The sequence below is a fragment of the Silurus meridionalis genome, chromosome 10 (genome assembly GCF_014805685.1).
Source record: "Silurus meridionalis isolate SWU-2019-XX chromosome 10, ASM1480568v1, whole genome shotgun sequence".
NCBI lineage: Eukaryota > Metazoa > Chordata > Actinopteri > Siluriformes > Siluridae > Silurus > Silurus meridionalis.
In genome coordinates, this window is record NC_060893.1 from 7,128,178 (window position 1) to 7,149,426 (window position 21,249).

The following is a 21,249-nucleotide window of genomic DNA, read 5'->3' on the forward strand; positions in this document are numbered from 1 at the left end:
CACTGGAAGATGACCAGAGATCAGAAAGACCTTCTACGAGCTCAACCCTTAAAAATGTCGAAACCATTCGGCAACTTGCGCATGCTGATCGTCGGAGAAGTCCTGCGGACTTCCAGTCTTCTTCCAGCATGAATCGCAGAAGAAGCTTTGAAAAGAAGACTTCCAGGACACATTTCAGAAGAGGCAGGAACTCTGGGGGCGCTGTATTGCTGTGCAAGGGGACTATTTAGAAGGTGAGAGTGTGTAAATGTAGATAAATAAAAGTAATTTTTTGTAAACAGAGCTAGTCTCGAAAGTTTTGGAACCACCTCATAAAGCACCCTATTTGTTCCTCTATCACATTTATGTTCCTCTATCACATTTATCACATTTATAATATCTTAGTGCTTGTGGATGAATGTGTCAAACCTTTCTAGCGTTACAGTGTATATCTGTATTTGTGCTTGTTGTTGGCCTGGTGGCAATACTTTTAAACATCTTGATGTTCCATCTTAAAAGTACAAGATTAGCACCTCCTGAGCACCCCTTATTATTATTGTTTATTTTTCCAAATCACTGAACATATTCGAGGCAAACATGCCAAAGTAACAGACTGTACTATCCGAACTCGGCCCGAGCGTGTGTTTCTCGTTCACTTCTGCCCATGCTGACAGGTAAGCGGGAGATGGTGAGAAGCCATTGAGAACTCTTCCTGAGCCTGATTGGAACCAGATGTTTGTATATGTGTGTAAATAGCATGAGCCTTGCTCTGCTGGGGGACGCGGTTTTATCCGAACTGGGGGAAAAGTGAAACGTCGCTGCCAGTGGAACAGCCATTCAGGGTGCCTGCTGAGTGCTGTAGTAGTACTGCAGCTTTTATAGGGTTTGGATCCTCATGGAGAATAATCGTTGCTGTTGCGTGATGTGTGCGTTGGCAGGCTGTCGGGCTGCAAGTTGCCGCGGCACACAGCGATCTGTAACATATTTGGCAGGTTTTGGAAATTATAGCGGGGTTTTATTCTACCTGCTGTGAGCAGGTTTCCCGCTCACTCGTTCTCCCCTAATGATCGAAGTATCCGAGTCATTACTCCACTACACCCCTCATTCATTTTCACTCGAGTCGTTCTTATCGCGTCTGCTTCCTCGCTTCACCTATCTCACTTCAGCAGAAGTGCTGGACCCATTAGTAGCAGTGACCACAGGCTTCCTGTTGTGTCTAACCACATCAGTATATTCAGTACCTTATTAATACCTTTTTACAACTCTTTTTTTAACACAGTATACTAAGAACACCCCAGAACTCGGCAAGCCGTTTTAATTTTATAGACAACCACTTCTACTTCCTCACAGCGCATTATCAGCAAAAGACGCTACACTATAACTGCGTTTCGAGTTGGAAACCATGTTTTATTCTTGTCACCGGAGGGAAACGTCTCTGCGAATGTGTTGTGCGCAGACTTTTAAGCCGTGCTTTATTGTTCTCTCGTGTTTGGAACACTAGAGAGTCAAAACACAGGTGATGGTCTGGGTTCCTGGTCTGGCTCCAAGCTTCTGACATCCTCTATGATCTGTTTCCCCTCATTCTAGCCCTTGGAAAGGAACTCGGTGCACAAGAGTGATCTTGGTGATATTCGTAAAGCAGCCAGAGAATGCAGGAATTAGTCAATATGACTCTGAGTTTCCAGCAGTTCGACATCAAGCAACTAGTAGACTTTTGCTCAGAATTTCATTCTATTCGGTTCAATTCAAACATATTTACACCCATCAGGCATAACATTATGACCACCTGCCTAATATTGTTCTGGTCCCCATTTTGCTGCCAAAACAGTTTTGACTTATCGAGCATCAACAACATTAACTTCTTAATGAGCTACAGGAGCTCGTCTGTTGGATCAGACCAAACGAACATCAGCCTTCGCTCCCCACGTGCATCAATGAGCTTCAGCTGCCCATGACCCTGTCACCTGGTTCCCACTGGTACACTTTTGATAGATACTGACCACTGCAGACTGGGAACATCCCACAAGAGCTGCAGTTCTGGAGATGTTCTGACCCAGTCGTTTAGCCATCACAATTTGGCCCTTGTCAAACTCGCTTAAATCTTTAAGCTTCTAACACATGACCATTTTTCCTGCTTCTAACACATCAACTTTGAGGACAAAATGTTCACTTGCTGCCTAATAAAATCCCACCCACTAGCACGTGCCATGATGAAGAGATAGTTGGTGTTATTCACTTAATAATATTATCACATCACATCATGTGGTAATGTTATAATGCCATTATGTTATACAGCATTTTTAACACTGGACATGGTCACATTTTGTGCAGTTAGATATTCAGATATTGATGTAGATTTAGATTTGTCTGTACCGAGTAAGCTGCAGGCAATGGAGGCATTTGGGGGCATGGGTTAAGGGAAAACTGCCTTAAATGGCAGAAGAAAGAAACCTTAAGAGGAACCAGATATTAAAGGGAAACAGCCTTTACTGGGTGACATTATATACTAAGAATGTGATTCATTGCTCTTCTATATATAGTATGAAAAAGGGAATTAGAACTAGGCAGGCAGCACAAATAATACCAAAAATAAACTGCTAAAAGAGTGACAATTCTTCCAGATTCACAAATAATTGTGAGGGCACTTAGTCAGCGTTTCAACTGGGGACCAAAGAATAGTAAAAAATTTAGACACATTTTACCATTTGTACAGCAAAGTTTCTGCCAGGTTTTTGTAATTTAAATTTACACTTATGGCACGTGGGAGGATTGCTCCAGACCTGGAGGTGCCTGATCTCTTGATCATATTTTTAACAAACACAAACTGAAGATGGCAAATAGCTACAGCAAAAATTTCCTCTAATACCTTTATTAAAAGGAAATTATAATTTTTTTCATACTGTGTACATGGTTTCTGCAGGTTTCCCCAAGTTAAATTAAATACTTTTGAAGAACATTAAAAATAATCAAGCCATACATTTTTTTTTTCAAGCCAAGTATCGCTAAACTCTCAATTGCTAAAAAGTAAAATCCGTTGTACATCTGCAGAACAATCCAAGAGAGATTCGTGCCAATAACAGAAAGTTGATTGGCTGTTGCATGCTGGTCTCATTTGTAGTCGTAATACAGAGAATTACTAGCAAAAGAAAGAACTTAAACACTACGGAAAATAAATTATTTCTGCGGGAGCATTTCAATGAGCATTAGTTGCTAGCGTTACATGGAGACTAGGAAATTAAGACCAATGTAAAATTGCTTAAAACCTAGAACAGGAAATTTAAGACTTTTTAAGACCTAAAATCTAGATGTTTATAATTTAGACTTTTTTTAGAGACCCCACGGAATCCCTGTGTAAAAAAAAATATGTTAACCTAAAAATCCAGCACCCACCATGACAAAGGGACGAGGGAATGCAGTCCATTGATTTCTTTGACATGACAGTCATTTGGAAATTTGTTTATCTACACACTACATGCTTTCAGAAATGTTTTGCTGTATTCTGTATATTGAACAGGATGCCATGGTGTGTCTTTACAGTGACACTGGCTTCAAATCTCACAACACCTTTAACCCTGCTTAATTGTGTTCTAAAAAGATGTATGAGATCAATGTAGGTCAATCTTCCCCGTAAGTAATTTTTGTATCAGCTCTGCCATCAAAATAATCATGTTTATTGGAAGCTGAGAGAAAGCTGATTCCACATCAGGCCTTTGAGATGCTTGATCCTAGGACAACCCTGAGCTTCTGTACACCACACGGCACAGGTAGGCCATTGTATTCTGAGCTTGACCACCTTTGTTTATTACATAACTCCACTCACTAGGCTTGGCAGCTGCCTCCCGTGCCGCTGCACACAGCCGTCTCAGCTTTAGCTCTAGCCGCTTGTCTAGTCCTCTTAACTGAAGAGGGGAAGAGGATAAAAAAACTTTGAACTTATCTCTGGCCTTTGAAGTGAGTTACTGAAGCAAGCGTGTGTGTCCTAAGCATACTCTTTCTCTGTCTCAATCTCTTGCCCTCTCTCTTGCACTCAGTGTCTCTGCACTTACTTGTGCACAGGAAACACTAGCACTATTGTTGGCCTGTGGAATGCGGCAGGAAGGACTGCTCGAGGAGATCTCCGAGACATTCTGATCAAAATCACAAACCAGGGAGGTCAGTGATGTGAGACAGTCGTGACTCTGGAATTTGTTTCTGTGAGCAGCTCAGAACTGAGCGGGAGAGAAAATGAGGCCCGGGTATTGCATCAGTTCCTTCCTTAAGACCTCCCTTCAGAGTAAACATGATCTCAGGCAAGACAAGAAGTAAAAGCAGAGCGGGCTCGTTTTAGTCGTAACCTCTTTCGTAAAAGAAAAGAAAAAAAACAGACTGAAGCAACAAGCGATTTTAACCCAGTGACCTTACAGGGCTTGTCACAAGGTTCAGATTTATATCCATCACTCTTGTACTTACACAGCAGAATACTCGTGTGCCGGTTGGTAATCGAGAGTTTTACCTGATTTTGCAACTAATACAAGTTATACACGTACACAGCCTTCACCGAATGGATAAAAGTAAAGCTTCTGAAAGCCATCGCTCCTTATGGAAACAGTTTGTGCATGTGATTGTGAGCGAGTGAATCAACTGAACAGTACAAGCAGTGGTCGACTAATTCACTGGTTTTGCGGATCAATCGGTACCAATAGTCGTTTGCTTGGAACGATCGCCAAAATTAATACCGATAGTTTTTCCGGGTTGCGTTATACAGTATGAAAGAGGCATTTAGAGGTGAATCCCTGACACCTTGTGCTGTCAATTTAAAGTGTCTTTTTAATTTATTTCTATTTTATTATATTTTTCTATATATATATATATAAAATAAAAAAAATAAAAATATATATATATATATATATATATATATATATATATATATATATATATATATATATATAAAGAAATAGAAAAAATTATATATATATATGTATATGTACACTCGCGAAAGTGGCGGAAAAATCAAGCCTTACAGATGCTACAGGTGTTGTATTGTATACTGGTAAATCTCTGCTGTTAGTTAGTGCACATATGCCTTTTGATTTTAAATGTTATGCGATGAACGGGAGGCGAAAGCCGCGCTTGGTAGGATAACAACCGATAGCGATAACAACGACCGCCGTGACCATATAACATATACCAACAATAACGGACGGTGAGAGTGTGGAAGTTTAATTAGGAGCTGGTCATGAGTGCTAAACGAGCACCATATGTGCGCGATTGAAGCCGGGAGCTTTAGAGAAAGCGGCCGAGAAAGCACCTGCCACGCCGAAGGGAGCGCCGAAGGGGGGAGTCCTGACAGTAACAAACATGTACTATATGTATTTTTATAGCATGCCTTCATCAAACAAATCGTGGCAACGCTAAAGTGTAAAGAAACCTTCCAAAAACACGTGCATGCACATTCTCATTTATTAACGCACATCATGTACAAAAAGAAATTTCAAGCACGGTAATATATTGCCGCCATTTTGATTTTCGTTTATCTCGATCATCGGTTATCTCGATGCTTTTTGGCGACCCCCTAGGACATCGACATAACCGGGTTCCGGGTATATAATTGGGTATATAATTGATTTTATTTTCCCTAATATTTATCAATATAAATATAAATTACTATATTTCATTTAGTACATTTTCATGATTCAGTACTTTTTTTATTTTTTGTATTAAAGATCAGTACTTTTTTTTGCATGGAGTGTTATTTCTTTTTTTTTCTTCAACTATTGGTTGATTAATCGGTTATCAGCAAGTACAATCCTGACATCTAAGTACAGTCATACTCCATAAATCTGCTCCTCATGCACCTGTTCCTACACTGCATGCCCCCAAACTACATCCCACATATTTTAAATTTACTGTGCAAGACTTGAGCATTAACTTGTGGCTGTGAGGATTTAAGGCTTTATGAAGTTTTCTGTGATTAGAACAAGCCACTTGAATAAGAAACGATACATGCTGCAAGGTTAATTTCACTTTTTCTTATTCTGCTTGTTCACTTGTATAAAATCTGCATGGTGGATGTGAATAATGCCAGAACTGAAAGAGTGCCACAGTGTTGCACGAGCGTACAAGTGGGGCCGTGCAATTGCCATGGCATCCTCTTCCTTTAAATGTCCTTGAGGTCCTCACACACTGCCTGTGTGTCCTGCCCACAGGGAGAATGACCTGTTTTGTGCAAATCACCCTGCAGATCTTAAACTCTTTTGGATAATTTATGGGCCAAAGCTGGAATTACTAATTTCCGGAGCATCAGAGTAGCTCACTGTGTCTCTGACCTATTTTTGTCCTGTTCTTGTGAGTGCTCTCGAGTATTTCTTCTCTTGAAAATGCACTGGAATTAGCCAGAACAGTGCAGCTAGTGAATCTGTTTTCTACAAAATATCCGCTCTAATAATACAACTTAATGGGTCAATGCTTCAACACTGTAGAGGCGTAAATAATTATATTTTATATCTGTATCTGTAATTGGTGTGGCGGTAACATTGTCGTCTCACGACTCCATGGTCTTTGGTTTGATCCTGAGCTTGAAAGTACCATTTTGTATATTCTCCTCGTGTCTGGCTTCTCCGGGTTCTTTCTACCTCCCCAAAATAGTTGCATGTATTTGAATTAACTACATTAAATTTATAAATAAACCAGACTACAATAAACTTTTCTTGCTAATAGGATCTGCACACACTGCTACAGTACGTATCTGTAGCACTGTATAGAGTATCGAATATGTTCAGAACAGTTTTGTTTTGCTCTGGAAAATGAGTCTCTGCTGTAGTAAAAATGTGGCACAATGTGCTTACCACATCAACTACTTCTGATAGTACTGTATAATGAATAAGCATGTTTTCTTTTTTTATGGCATTCTCTTTTTCTTACTGACTGTCTGGATTTTAAACTCCCAGATGGACACTTTAACATACCAGAACCACACAAGAGCACACAGTACAGTGCAGTGAAGTGACTTTGACCTCACGCTCGGGCAGTGATGGCTCCCAGCGGCCCCCGGGCTTCAGGAAAGTTCTCCTTCCATCGCCAGAGAGCTTAAAGTGCAGTACAGTGTGTTTACAAAAGAGTAACGTCTTTTACACAGTCTCACCTCTGTGTTTCCTTCTGAAACTACCTGCGGTGCCATTAAAAAGCTTGCACAATGGCAGTTTTACTGCATGGAAAGATGGAATAGCAGCTAAGCCAACATCCACATATAATAGTTTAATAAGCTCAGGAGATCTCTAAATGCTACATTTGAAGTTCAGAATTCCCTCCATATGTAGATTATATATATATTTTTATAAATACACCAACCAGGCATAACATTATGACATTATAACATTATGACCTGTGAAGTGAATATCACTGATCATCTCTTCATCATGGCGCCTGGTAGTGGGTGGGATATTATTAGGAAGAAAGTAAACATTTTTGTCCACAAAGTTGATGAGTTTAAGCAGGAAAAATGGGCAAGCGTGAGGATTTCAGCGAGTTTGACCAGGGCCAAAATGTGATGGCCAGATGACTGTGTCAGCATCTATTAAAGTGGTCCACAGTTTGATGCACGTGGGGAGCAAAGTCTGGCCTGTGTGGTCCGATCCACCAGACGAGCTCCTGTAGCTCAAACTGCTGGAGAAGTCAATGTTGTTAATGCTCGATGGGTAAGAATTGTTTTGACAACAAAATGGGGACCAACACAATATTAGGCAGGTGGTCATAATGTTATACCTGATCAGTATATATAAAAGCTGCTTTGCAAAGTATTCTCTTCAAAAGTATGTGAATTTTTCCAGAGGGAGGCGAGAGTCATGATCAGGCATGTGTGTTTCTGCATGAGCTGCAGAATACGCAGAGCAGTAATGATGTGAGGGTTGCAGAAGGGCCTCCACACCATAATGTGTTAATTGAACTGAGCTGACTGGACATGAATGGCAGAATTTTCTGAGGACGTGGAGAAGTGCTTTAGAGAGATGTATCCTTCCAGTTGTTTCTGCACTCAGCAAACTGATAGAAGTTCTGGAACCGATATGCGTTTCATTGGCCATGTGATCAGCTATAAGCTTTGTCGGCTAAATGCACACAGAATCTTTTGTTACAAGAGAACCATGTGGTAAATTAATGCAGTCCTTCCTGCCTGTAGGAACTCTGCTTCCTGTTCACTCTGATCAAAGTATCTCTGAACTCCACAGCTTGCTTTTCCTCTTTGTGATTTGCTTGTTTTCTGGTTTTAAACACCTGTATCCTTTTTTGTCCTCAGGCATTCGGAAACGCCAAAACAGCCCACAACAACAACTCCAGCCGTTTCGGCAAGTTTATCCAGGTTAACTACCAGGAGAGCGGCACAGTTCGAGGGTAAGCTAGTAAGCTAGTGCACAGTAGCAGTGTCATGTTCTTACTGCATATTTCATTCGGGTTTTTTCTCTCTGATTTTTTTCCATGTGCTCATCTTTATGTTTTAGAGCCTATGTTGAGAAATATCTGCTCGAGAAATCTAGACTGGTCTATCAGGAGTACAATGAGAGGTAAGGTCATGAGATGACTTTTTGTATCTGTTAGGAGTGTCTCTTATGTGTAATATCTGTAATCTGAAACTCTGAGTATCAGCTCTACCAATAATATAATAAATCATATAATTTTCTTTCAAATGTAATGTTTTAAATGTTTTTTTTTTTCAGAAGTTATATTTTAAGGGTGGTATGTTTTTTTAACGTCTCATCCAATATTTATCCCCTTTTGTTGTTATATTAACCGCCACTCTTCTGGGTAGATGTTCCACTAGATTTCGGAGTGTGTTTTTGGAGATTTGTGTTCATTCAGCTGCCAGGCTGTTAATAAAGTCAGGTACTGATGTAGGTGAGGTGAGGAGTCTTGGGGTGCAGTCAGTGTTCCAGTGCATCCCAAATGTGTTCAGTAGGGATGAGATCAGAGCTCTACAGCAGGCCGCTCAAGATCTTTTCCCCCAACCCATGTAGATTGTACCTTCATGCAGCTCGCTTTGTGCACAGGGGCACTGCCATGCTGGAACAGGTTTGGGTTTCCAAGTGTAAGTGATTGCGAAATGTTATTATACCGCATCCAAATACATCGTATAAAATTGTGTGCCTCCAGCTTTGTGGTAACCATCTGGAGAAGAACCACATATAGCAGGAAAGGTCAGGTGTCCAAATACTTTTGTCCATATAGTGTATAAAATCTGTGAAGTGTTTTTATATAAAAAAATTTCCAGTTCGAAGTTTGTTTTCCAAATCCACTCCAAGTCTTTTTTTTTACAGGATCAGATTATGTGATGGGTTTCCTCTGATATTCATTTACTGCTAGTTTGCTGATACTGATATTGCCATCTGATCAGTATTCTTTTATCAGTATCAGTATTATAATATGTAAGAGCAATTTTATCATACTGGCTTTTTAATGGTCAAAAGAACAAACATGCTAATAGTTAAAATATTTAAAGTCTGATTAATCAAATCTGGAGACTCCAGCAGTGATCCGTCCCTACCCAGCGTGTGGTTTGCTGGGAAGCAATAGGCCGAGTTTAAATGGAAAGGTTAAACAGAATGCATCACACAGAGTGCGCACACACTGGGTCTGGAGTCAGCTGGAGTCCACAGTTAACCAGTGGACAAATCAATGGATGGAAAAAACAACAGTGCGCATCCTGTGTCTCTCTCTAGTTGTATCTCTTTATCCAAAGTAATTTATTTGTATTGAGTTACATCCCAGTTTAATCTGGTCCATGTCCTGTATTTCTCTTGCGTGTTACAGTATCTGCAGGTTTTAATAATCGTTGCTCTGTTGTCCATCCTCTGAGTGCGCTGTCTCACATGTGCTTGTTCTGTGAGAGAAAAATCAATATCTTCTACAAATCCATCTGGACTCAAATGAACTCCAAAGACCTGGCGTCTTATCAAAAAGCTGTTCAGTTGCTCTATATTCTTCGAAAAGTCTTGTGATCTGAGGGCCAGATTGCCAGTCGTGTCAGTATCTGTTTGTTTGAGTTAAGAAGAGTGAAAGGTTTTGTAAGAATAAAGGTTGGGCTAAATCCTTATATTATGACCACCTGCCTAATATTGACTGGTCTGTGGCTACACCCCCTAATGACCCTGTCGCCGGTTCACCACTGTTCCTTCCTTGAACCGATTTTGATAGATACTGACCACTGCAGACTGGGAACATCCCACAAGAGCTCCTGTTTTGGAGATGTTCTGACCCAGTCGTCTAGACATCACAATTTGACCTTTTTAAACTCACTCAAATCCTTACGCTTGCCCATTTTTCCTGCTTAAACACATCAATTTTGAGGACAAAATGTTCACTTGCTGCCTCATTTATCCCACTGACTAACAGGTGCCATGATGAAGAGATAATCAGTGTTATTCCGGTCATAATGTTTTAATCAGAATCAGAATCAGAATCAGGTTTATTGGCCAAGTGTGTTGACACACAAAAGGAATTTGGTTCCAGCTGTTAGTGACTCCCAAAAGTACAGACATAAATAAAACCTATACATGACAAAACAGACAAGACAAGACAAAAACAGACTATACAAGACAATACAGACAATGTGAGACAGTGTAGACAGTGTGGGTAATAAATAGGGATACAGATCAGTAATGTACATAAAGTATGTGAGTGCATGGTAGTGCAAATGACAGTATTGTGTGTCAGGTATGATAAAGAGTTTACTATAGAACTTTGTACAGTATATAGCAGCCATAGTGTGTGCAACATATACAGATAATGTGAGGACTGACAGTTCTGTGTGGTACTTAGATAGATATGAGCAGGGAATATAATAATGGTCAGTTAGTGAGGGTGATTGCTTGGGGAAAGAAACTGTCCCTGTGTCTGGTAGTTTTGGTGAACAAAGTTCTGTAGTGCCTGCCAGAAGGGAGGAGCTGAAAGATGTTGTGTCCAGGGTGTGAAGGGTCATTAATGATTTTTTTCTGCCTTGTTTCTGGTTCTTATCATAATGTTATACCTGGACGTTGTATAGGTGTTGGCCCATATATTTTAACAATGTAGTGTATATGTTAAAGGAAGCTTTTATGTAACGGATGTCAGTCTTAGAACACTTAATGTACAGATGGTCCCTGAGTTACGATGGTTCAACGTGCGATCTTACAATGATGATAGTCAAGTCAAGTCAAGTTTATTTCTATAGCGCTTTTCACAACAGACATTGTCTCAAAGCAGCTTTACAGAAATTAACAGTCAAGGTGAATGGTGTGCATTTATCCCTGATGAGCATTGCCACGGCGACTGTGGCAAGGAAAAACCCCCTTAGATGTTATGAGGAAGAAACCTTGAGAGGAACCAGACTCAAAAAGGGAACCCATCCTCATTTGGGATGATAGCACAAATATGTCTTTGACATTTCGTGCGGCAAGTACAATATACAGTACGGTACTGTAAATTGCTCTGTTTTGCTAAATTACGTACTGTAAATTGTTAAAGTATTAAACAGTATAATACCCTAAACCTATCACCATTCATTAAGACTCCTGAGTAGGCTAGGCCATGTCTCTTAGAATATTTTTAAGTTAGCATAGTGTCATTGTAACACATCTCCATTGTAAGTCAGGACTCTGTATTTTGTTGTGTTGTGTTGAATTTTTTTTTTTTTCTTGGTCAACAGAAACTACCATGTGTTTTATTACCTTTTGGCTGGAGCAAGTGATGAGGAGAGAAAAGCATTCCACCTGCTGAAACCCGATGAATATCATTACCTCAACCAGGTGAGACTCAGCCTGCCCTTCTTTCTTCTCTTCACAGCTTCTAAATCACGGTAGATTCATTAGCGCGTTTTTTTTCCCCTTCGTCTTACATACATTTATCTCCCTATAGTAACATAAAAAAGTGTTTGGATCCCTTTATTTCTACACCATTTTTTGCAAAAGGAGCACCGAGCTCATATTTCCCAGATGTTTGTCACTACGCACACCCTATGATCCTTCTCACACAAAGAACATGACGATGCTCCATGTTGCTGGTGGCTCCTCTGTTGCCATGGTGACAGTCGTAGTCTGAAGCATGGGGCAGAACCAGCTTGAGACGGGGCGGGCTTTCTGCCTTTTCTTGTCACGATAGATCGATACGTGCTTACTCAGTAGCAAGCTGTTCTCAGTGCTGCTTCCCTCATCATCTCTAGAACTACAGACCGCACTCATACACCTTCTCAAAGAGCAAAGCCAGGTTCCCAGCAGCCGCCGATCCCTTGCTGGTCGTAATGCTCCTGCATTTAGTAAATTCAAACCTTTTCACGCTTTCTTACTGCTAAGAAAAAATGGTATTTACAGTATTTGTTCAAATGACAGAAAATTAACACATTTGTGTTGATTTTACAGATGAATCTATTGTATAATAAGTCTGTATACATCATCTATGACTTACAGGATATTTTTATGTTTGTTCTCGTGTATCACGACTTGTGTGATCACGTTATGTGTGTGCCGTCGGGAGAGGGAGTGGTTATCTGTACTTCCTAACTCCTTGTAACTTACTTCCAGATGACAAAGAAAGTGCACAGACTACACTGGGAAAATTACTATGAGAGCGAGCTGGTCAGTATTTTGTCTGAATGTGCGTATAACCCGCTTGTGAAGGTTGTGAACAATGTTTACATAATGCTACCTCCCTTTCTTTATTCTCTTTTGTGTGTGTGTTTGTGTGTACATGCATTGGCAGGTACTGGCTGTGCTTTATTGCCTGTTTCTTTCTTTTCCCAGTGGGGTCTTTTCTGCAACAGCACATATTTATTAGTTTTTGGTTGTTTTAGCGGGGCTCCGTGTCAGTCATGTAAATTTTTGTCTGCTTACTTAACATCACTTTCCTTCTAGTAGATGTCTATTTCGTCTAATTCAACCTCAAGTATACCGTATGTTCAGTAGATATGAATAAACATTTATTGACATATACTCCTGTAATATTTGAGCTTCTGTTCATTCTAAAACCATATAATGTATCAAACTAGCCAGCAGGACCGATTTCCTTTTTTTGATACACTTATGTTAGGGTTTTGGTGCTTGGCCTGTAGCTGCAGCTCCTTCTGCCAGCCACACAGACTTTGTTTTTCCAGTGTTTTAACGTATCAAATATTGTCAGTCGGCTGATCAAAAGCAGCAAGTCAGCATTTTAATTGGAACCACGGCATATAAACTTAGAGAGCTGGGTTTGTTTGTTTTTTATTTTTCACTCTGTGGCACATGGTTGGCTTTTGGTAGGGGGAAAAAATGTAGTGGGTTTTGATGAAGTGTAAAGAGGTTCCTGGACCTCACTCATAGAGCTGAAGATTTAACAGAAGCCCTGGTATGTAATAATGATAAGCTGGCCAAGCAATAAAACAAGCAGTCTGAGGGGACATGCATGCACACTGTGAGTCAAGATTTCACCCAAAACATGAGTGTATACACTTGTTAATGTTGTAAAACTGGCATTGCTAAACTGGTGCCAGGCTAAAGACCTAATTAGACACACTATGTTGTCCCAGAAATGATCTTGAGATGAAAGATAGGTCCTAGACACCAGATTTATGGTAGTATTACTTTACTCAATGGTAATTAATAGAAAATGGTGGGGATTTAATTACTACTGCTGTAAACTAGGAGTGACTTGGCATATGGTATGCTAGCATAGTAGTAGCTAAGCATGTTGCAGTTGGCCACATTGTAAATTAATAAGCATGCAAACCTTTTGCAAAGATCGATTAAAAAAAAAAATCTGTTCTGATTTAGCAACTTTTACCTTTTTTAGGACTGTTTCACTGTGGAAGGAGAGGATCTGAAGCATGACTTCGAGAGACTACAGCTAGCCATGGAGATGGTGGGATTCTTGCCAGCAACATGTAAACAGTACGAAACGCATCATATCACTTCACCAACATGATAAAAATTACTTTTTTACTTCATTTACCAAAAAGCCTAGTTTGTGCATAATCACACAAAAGTTCATACCTGAATCTGGTGTCTAATTATATTGAAGACAATAAGTATAAACTTCCAGTACATATATCAGTGTTTGTGGACATAATATTTTGACATTGTCGTTTATAAATGTATAGGTTTCCATAAGCATTAAGATATGTTAGGGGCTAACAGTGTTCAGACACCACAGCTATGTGATAAAAGCTAATTAGCATTTTTATTTTACAGTGTTGTGGTTGAATTCTCTCCTATTTCTCTGGGCAAATCATCTTCACTTCCTAGTGGCTGAAAGGTTCTTTCTAATGGACTCACATTTTCATAATCATCCATAATTTATTCATAATTCTTCCCCAAACTGTAACAACAAAGTTGAAGTATGCTGTTCCAGCATGACAGTGCCCCTGTGCACAAAGCCAACTCTATGAAGATATGCTTTACATGGTTTGATCTTGAGTGGCCTGCTATAAAGCTTTGACCCTATCCCTATTAAACATGACTTGGAAAAGTGACTGCACCCCAGGCCTTCTCAACCTACATCAGTACCTGACTTTACTAAACCTCTTGTGTCTGAATAAGCACAAAGGTCCAGAAGTACACTACAAAATCTGGTGGAGCATCTTCTCAGAAGAGTGGTGGTTATTATAACTAAAAATGGGGACTAAATGTGGAATGTGATGTTCAAAAAGCACATATAAATCTTATGTTCAGGTGTTAACAATATAGTGAACTTGATCATACAATCATACATGCAACCATCTTTCTCCAAACAGGACCATCTTAGTTATTGCCAAGGAGTTGCTATTTGTGTTTTAGACTTTTGTTTGAAAAAAAATCAAATTTTTTGCACGAGTTTTGAAAACAGAGATGGCTATAATGTCGTTCATTGCATATTGTTCTCTGTTACTGTTGTTCCTGCTGCTTTCCGGTTTTCTGCAACTCTTTTCAAGTGACTGCTAGCTACTCTTACCATCCAACATTCATTATCATATCACTGAAAGTATAGCAGAAAAGTGTCAGAATATTTATTTTCCCTCACTTTATGTGCTTATCAAGTAACTATCCTAAAGCTTTAATCATATTACGACATGGGAAAGTGTTTTTTCTCAAGTTGTTAAATTGTTGGATCCTTTGTGTAGTAAAAATGTCTTTTCTGACAGAATCTTCTCTCTGCTGTCTGCCATTCTTCTCCTGGGGAACATACGCTACAAGAAGAAAACATACAGAGACGACTGTATCGATATCTGTAATCCTGAAGTGCTCCCCACCATTTCGGAACTGCTGGAGGTATGACATGGCGTGTGCAGAAAACAATGTCAGTGTTTTAAAAAAAAATTAATAATGTACACTCTCTCAGATATGTACAGATTACAGACTACATGGCATCTCAGTGCAGCCATGCTGTACAGAATATCTGATAAAGACCACACATTTTCCTAACCAACGCCCCTCATTTCCACAGCAAGTCCATTTATCCGAGCAGCCTTTTTTTTTCAATGTTGTTTATGTAACTTTTAGCTTAATAGAAAGTTGGCATATACTTTTGTTGTAAATCACACATATAATTGGAAGACTCTTGCTTTGGAGTTATGAAGTGATCTCAGCATGTACAAGCATAAAAGCACAGATTTAAATCCACTGAATAGCTTTATTTAGATTTTACAGCATCTTGGCAATCAGACGCTCAAACTGATTTAACAGAATTGACCAGACCCCATATTAATATGCTTTCTAGACATTTTTAATGCAGCACATCATTTTTAGATTCCACCACATGCTGGAGGCTTAATGCATTTTGGCATCTACAGAGTTCATATAGTCTGGGAAGTTAAAAGCAGATCTGTATTTATAAACTGAACTTCTGTAACCATTTTAATTAAATGAAACACTTCTGGAGCCTTAACATCATGCTGCACTCATTTTTGAGAGAATCTTTGTTGTTGAATTGACTGTAATTCCAGCCACAAAGCTACTTTTTATGCAAATGTTTTTGAAAGTTGGGTGCTTTCTAGGTCACAGTAAAATGGGAGTCCTTTTTCCACAGTCTGCTCCATTATTTTCTTTTATAAATGCTGACTTTTACATTGCTATTTCTCCACATGAGTCTGAATGAAAGTCTGAATGATTTTCTCTTTTCTCGCTCATTTGTGGTCAGGTAAAGGAAGATGTTCTCTACGAGGCTTTGACCACGAGAAAGACGGTGACTGTAGGAGAGCGACTGATTGTACCTTATAAACTGGCTGAGGTATTACTTAAATATCTATTTATTTTATTTGCGAAATGCCTATATAAATAACAAAGTTCTTTTTTTTTATGTGATAGTTATATTAGTATCCATAGGGTTTATTTTATTATTCTTAATATTCAATTATAGTATAAGTCAATGTTCAGAATGGTATTAGTTACGCTCTCAAACATGCTGAAATATCTCACATCTTTGACATCGCTAAAGGCCACATTTTTACCTAATGATGTGTAATGATTGCTTACTGATTTTCTTTTTAGCTTGAAATGTGTCAGAAATAACTGCAAATGTTTTGCCCAAACACAGCCTGTATCATGATACAAGCTTGCTAAGAAGCTTCAGGCAAAACTTCATGCATTCTGTACTTACACAAATTTCCTTCGCAGCTGAAATGTAGGACAGACTACAGATGAGTGTCAAAGGTATGGGCAGAAAAAGCAGACAAAGCAGGAAAAAAAGCAGTAAATCTAAATCTGTCAGGAAAAACAGAAAAGTGTCAAGTCAGTTCAAATGGCTTTTATTGTCATTTTAACCATATACAGCAGGTACAGTACACAGTGAGACAAAACAATGTTTCTCCAGGACTGAAACAACTAAAAAACTATAAGAAAGGTCTTACAGAACTATAAAAAAAAATAGAACAAAAGAAAAACTGAGCACTAGGCACAGGGAAGAGTCTGTTTTGTACAATTTTTCCCTGTACTTCATGTTAATGCAGGATGTGTTCAGACTATCAGCAAGAAACTGCATAAAGAAGGATGTTAGTAGGGTCACAGTGCACAAACCTCTTATTACAAAGATAAATGCACATTTGAGAAAACCATAAGCACTAGTCTGCAAAGATGTGGAAAAAAGGGATCCGGTCAGATGAGTCATCCTTCAGCATACTCTTAACGAGGGCAAGAGTTTGTGTCTGGTTTACAAGAGAGCCTTACCGAATGATCAACCTTTACAGTGTGGTGGTGCTCTGGTGAAAATGAGAGAAATCTTACTGGTGGGATTAAAGTTTGATTTTGTTTCTATCCTGAAGGGACGTGATAGGCAGGGGACATCACTGAATGGTGTGCCTATCTGAGGGTATATCTTTTGAAAGAATGGTGCTGTACACTTCCAGAGACATGAAGAATCTTAAGGCTCATCGAAGCTCCATTACAGTGTTGGCTTATTTAATGCCGCCTGTGGTCCACAAAGGCTGTTAGTCAGCCATTAGTCAGGATCCTAGCAGCTCTAATCCTCTATTCCTCTCGACATAGCATTCTTTATCAAATAACCAACACCACATGGGTTTACAGAACAATTAGGTGACTACATCTTGGGTGTTCTAGCTATAAAGGTTGTGTTAAGGATTTGGGATTGTTTATAAGTATTTTATTTGCCACTTTATGCAAGAGGGTTAGGCACATTTTATATTGAAACTGTAAATACTGTCAAAATTCTCTCCCTGCATTCTGAGGGCATGCAATCTTTCGACTGGTGTTTTTTAAAGCGTAATTTAAAAGTAATAATTTATAAAGGGGGCGTTTTATGTAATGTTAGTGGGTGAATGTGGCGAAGCTTGTTTCCAGGGTTCAGTTAAAAATAACACAGTATCTATAATAGACGAGGCTGGAAAGCACAATTTTACATCTGATTCAACTAGAAGTGTGCAAAGATGTGAATCCCTGGTGTCTTTTGAAAGACTGCTCTCTGTTTGCTCATAATATTTGGATTTTTAATACTTACCTTCCTTTCACCTTAATCAGCCATGGTCTCCTTTTTACCGTACTTACATTTTACTCCTTTCATCTTGAAAAAGGGGAGGGCGTGTGTTACTTGACATGTTGATGCAATATAAGTGCCTCACTTTGGCAGGCTGCATTACATGGATCGATCCATGGTTCAGAAGTAGATTTGCGGGCCTGGATACACTTAAAATCTTTTGGCATCAAACTCGCTGCGTTTCAGGAATCTGGATATGTAACAACGATTTAATGGTTTACTTAAGCCTGATATCAGCCTCTCAATGTCCCAATCTTTTAACTCTAATAGAATAGCAGTGACACATATGGAAGTTTTTTTTTAATTATTATTATTATTATTTGGATGCTGTTCAGGATAAATGACCATGGAATGTGTAGTGAAGCTGAGTGCAGGGTACTGGCTAGTCAAGAGTGGGCTGCTGGATTCTGTGACTTTTTTCAAAACTATCTTTTGGGTTTATTCTCTCCACCTACTAAGCTAAGGTGTGAATTAGATCAGAGAAATTGACCATTCTTTGGAAACATGTCTATATTTTGTGGCTTTTCACACTTAGGTGGAGTTTCTTGTAGTCACAAATACAAAGGTAATATACCAAAGGGGAAATCAATGAGTATAATACAGGAAAGTGTGGGTGTGTGTGTGTGTGTGAAGAGTTGTCTTACACAGACACTTATGTTTTTGTGTCTTATGTTCATAGGCAGGTACAGTGAGAGACTCCATGGCCAAATCACTCTACGGCGCTCTTTTTGACTGGATAGTCTTCCGCACCAACCATGCACTTCTCAACAACAAAGACCTAGAGGACTCTGCCAAGGTAATCCCTTTCCTTTCATCTCCACTCCTAATTGCCTCAAAATGATCTTGACATTAATAACCATGTCAGTGTAAAATGATAAATTCATTCTGAGGCAGCTAAATTTTTCTGCTCGCTGGATGGATTTGTGTTCTTTAGTCCACTCTGCCTCTTTCGATCCATTATTCCTTATTGCTTTTATTTTCAAAAATAAAAAGAGTCTGAACGTTGTCTTTCGGTCGCTAAGTTTAAATAGACAACACGGCAAAGTAATACAATAGAGAAATTAAACATTTTTATACGAATAGCAGTAAAAATAGGTTTAATGTCCTAAAAAGATAAATATGATTATATTTGAGATTTTCATATTTGCAAAAGGTCTTTTGTGGTAAATACGTTTTGGTGTCTTTCACTAAAATGAGTAAAAATGACTGTGAAATATAATATAATGAGGAATTTCCATGTAAAGTATCAGATTACTGAACACTAATTACTATTCCTTCAACTAAAGCCTTAGCATTCTCTCTCAAAATTATATATCAGAAATGCACACTATATAGACAAAAGTTTGTGGACACCTGACTATAAAAATGGTATGTTTTTTAAACATCTCAATCCACATTTAATCTCAGTTGCGGTTTTAAAAACCTCCACTTCTCTGGGAAGATGTTTCACTAGATTTTAGAGTGTGCTGGTGGAGATTTGTGCTCATTCAGCTACAAGGGTGTTAGTAAAGTCCAGTACTAATGTAGGTGAGGTGAGGAAGCCTGGGGTGCAGTCAGCATTCTCATCCCAAAGCTGCTCCTTCTTGCTATAGAAGAAGATCTTTCACTCTAACCGATGTAGAGCATATCTTCATGGAGCTGACATCGTGCAGAGAGGCATTGTCATGCTGGAACAGGTTTGGGTCTCCTAGTTCATGTGAAAGGAAAATTTTGCACTACTGCATCCACAGACACTCGATACAATTGTGTGCCTCCCACTTTGTTTTTGGGAAAAAAACACATATGACTATATCAGATATCAATACCCTAAAATACATATAGTTTTAAATAAATGCAAATATTGAATAATGCCAAGTCCCAGGTTGCTTCTGCTAAGAGAAAACCTGCATTGAAAAATAAAGAATTCATGCAAATCAATAGGAAAATGAATAGAGGAGGACAAATAGAGTTTTTAAATGGTCATCTTAGTCTCTGTATATGAGCTTGTATCTAAATAATAATGTTGAAATTATGTGTATATTATTTATGATATATGATTTTTTATGTTTCTGAAATAGCTTTAAATGTATCAGAATTACAGTGCCATAATAATTCTCCTGTCCGTTGTCTTACAGATTTTGTCTATTGGGGTGTTGGATATCTTTGGTTTTGAGGACTATGAAAACAACAGCTTTGAGCAATTCTGCATCAACTATGCCAATGAAAAACTGCAACACTATTTCAACCAGCACGTCTTCAAGCTGGAGCAGGTACGCATCTTATTCCCTGTTTTTTTTTACTCTCACTTCCTCAGTAAAGTCTGGGGAGACAGGGATTCAAATTCACCTCATTAGCTGGGTTACACAGAATCTTTTCCATCACCGGTGGTCAAAATTCTCACATCTTAGAGGAATTCTTGGGATTTGATGGAACTTTTTTACCGGTATACCGGACAAAGTGTCACGGATGTTTCAGGAAAGTATGGAGACTGTTACTACGCATACCTAAATAGGAGAAATGGCACTAAAATCACATGTGCAAATCGTTGTCTTGGCAAAATGTTCAAGAGACATGCTAATAGGCAGAAAGATATCTTTATTTCATTTAATTTCATTTTTTTTATTTTGAACAAAGCACAATATTAAACAAAATATACAAAACACCACAAAAAAAAACAACGTTATACATTACAAAATGTCAAATGAAGCAAAAGCTTATTCACTCAACATCAGTGTTTCTCTCTTAGTCCTTTGTTCTGTTTAAGCTCAGATCTCACTGATTGATGATATGAGCAGAACAGGGTCATTTTTTAGCTGCAGGATTATTATTGAAGGATCTTCCTCATAGAATCGGACACGGAGAGGGCGTGTTATCGTACGGTAATTCAGGCAAGATTGTATTGGGTTGGGTATGTAGTACACTGTGAGCAAAACTCAACAGGGTTTTCTTTTTGATTTGCAGGGAAGATCTTTTTTTTTTGAGCTGTCAAACCCCTGTAAAATAATTTGTTCTCAGGCTCGAGCTTTATTACAGCGTGAAGACAGCGTAAAGACAAAGCATTATATAAAGCCAACAGAGGGTTTCACCTTCCTCTTCTTCTCTCTGTTGCTTCGTGTTTTCACAGTTCGCTGATTTGAATTTGTGAAGCTTTTTTTTTTTTAGGTAAATGAATTACCTACAGCCTCAGACAGTGTAATTCACAAACTGTTTTCGAGGATTCAAGAAAGATTTTAAAATGTCAGTAAATTTTTGCTCTCATGGTCTGTCCAGTTCCTCTATAGGTTCAGGGTTACTATCATTGTGCAGAGATTTTTTTTCTTTTAATCAGACCGGGTACATTTTCCTGCTATAATTAGG

At 38.8% G+C, this 21,249-nt stretch overlaps 1 protein-coding gene across 4 annotated transcripts in view; it reads left to right on the forward strand.

The window, feature by feature from the left end:
- The window catches only part of myo9ab (myosin IXAb), a 108,181-nt gene that overhangs the window by 55,807 nt on the left and 31,125 nt on the right, over window positions 1–21,249 (forward strand). For all 4 annotated transcript variants that reach the window (XM_046858996.1, XM_046858994.1, XM_046858997.1 and 1 more), the window contains exons 3-11: window positions 8,249–8,343; window positions 8,451–8,513; window positions 11,630–11,729; window positions 12,501–12,554; window positions 13,744–13,841; window positions 15,071–15,197; window positions 16,066–16,155; window positions 18,593–18,709; window positions 20,028–20,162. In XM_046858996.1, the coding sequence (XP_046714952.1) occupies window positions 8,249–8,343; window positions 8,451–8,513; window positions 11,630–11,729; window positions 12,501–12,554; window positions 13,744–13,841; window positions 15,071–15,197; window positions 16,066–16,155; window positions 18,593–18,709; window positions 20,028–20,162 (879 nt within the window). The remainder of the gene's footprint in view (window positions 1–8,248; window positions 8,344–8,450; window positions 8,514–11,629; window positions 11,730–12,500; window positions 12,555–13,743; window positions 13,842–15,070; window positions 15,198–16,065; window positions 16,156–18,592; window positions 18,710–20,027; window positions 20,163–21,249) is intronic.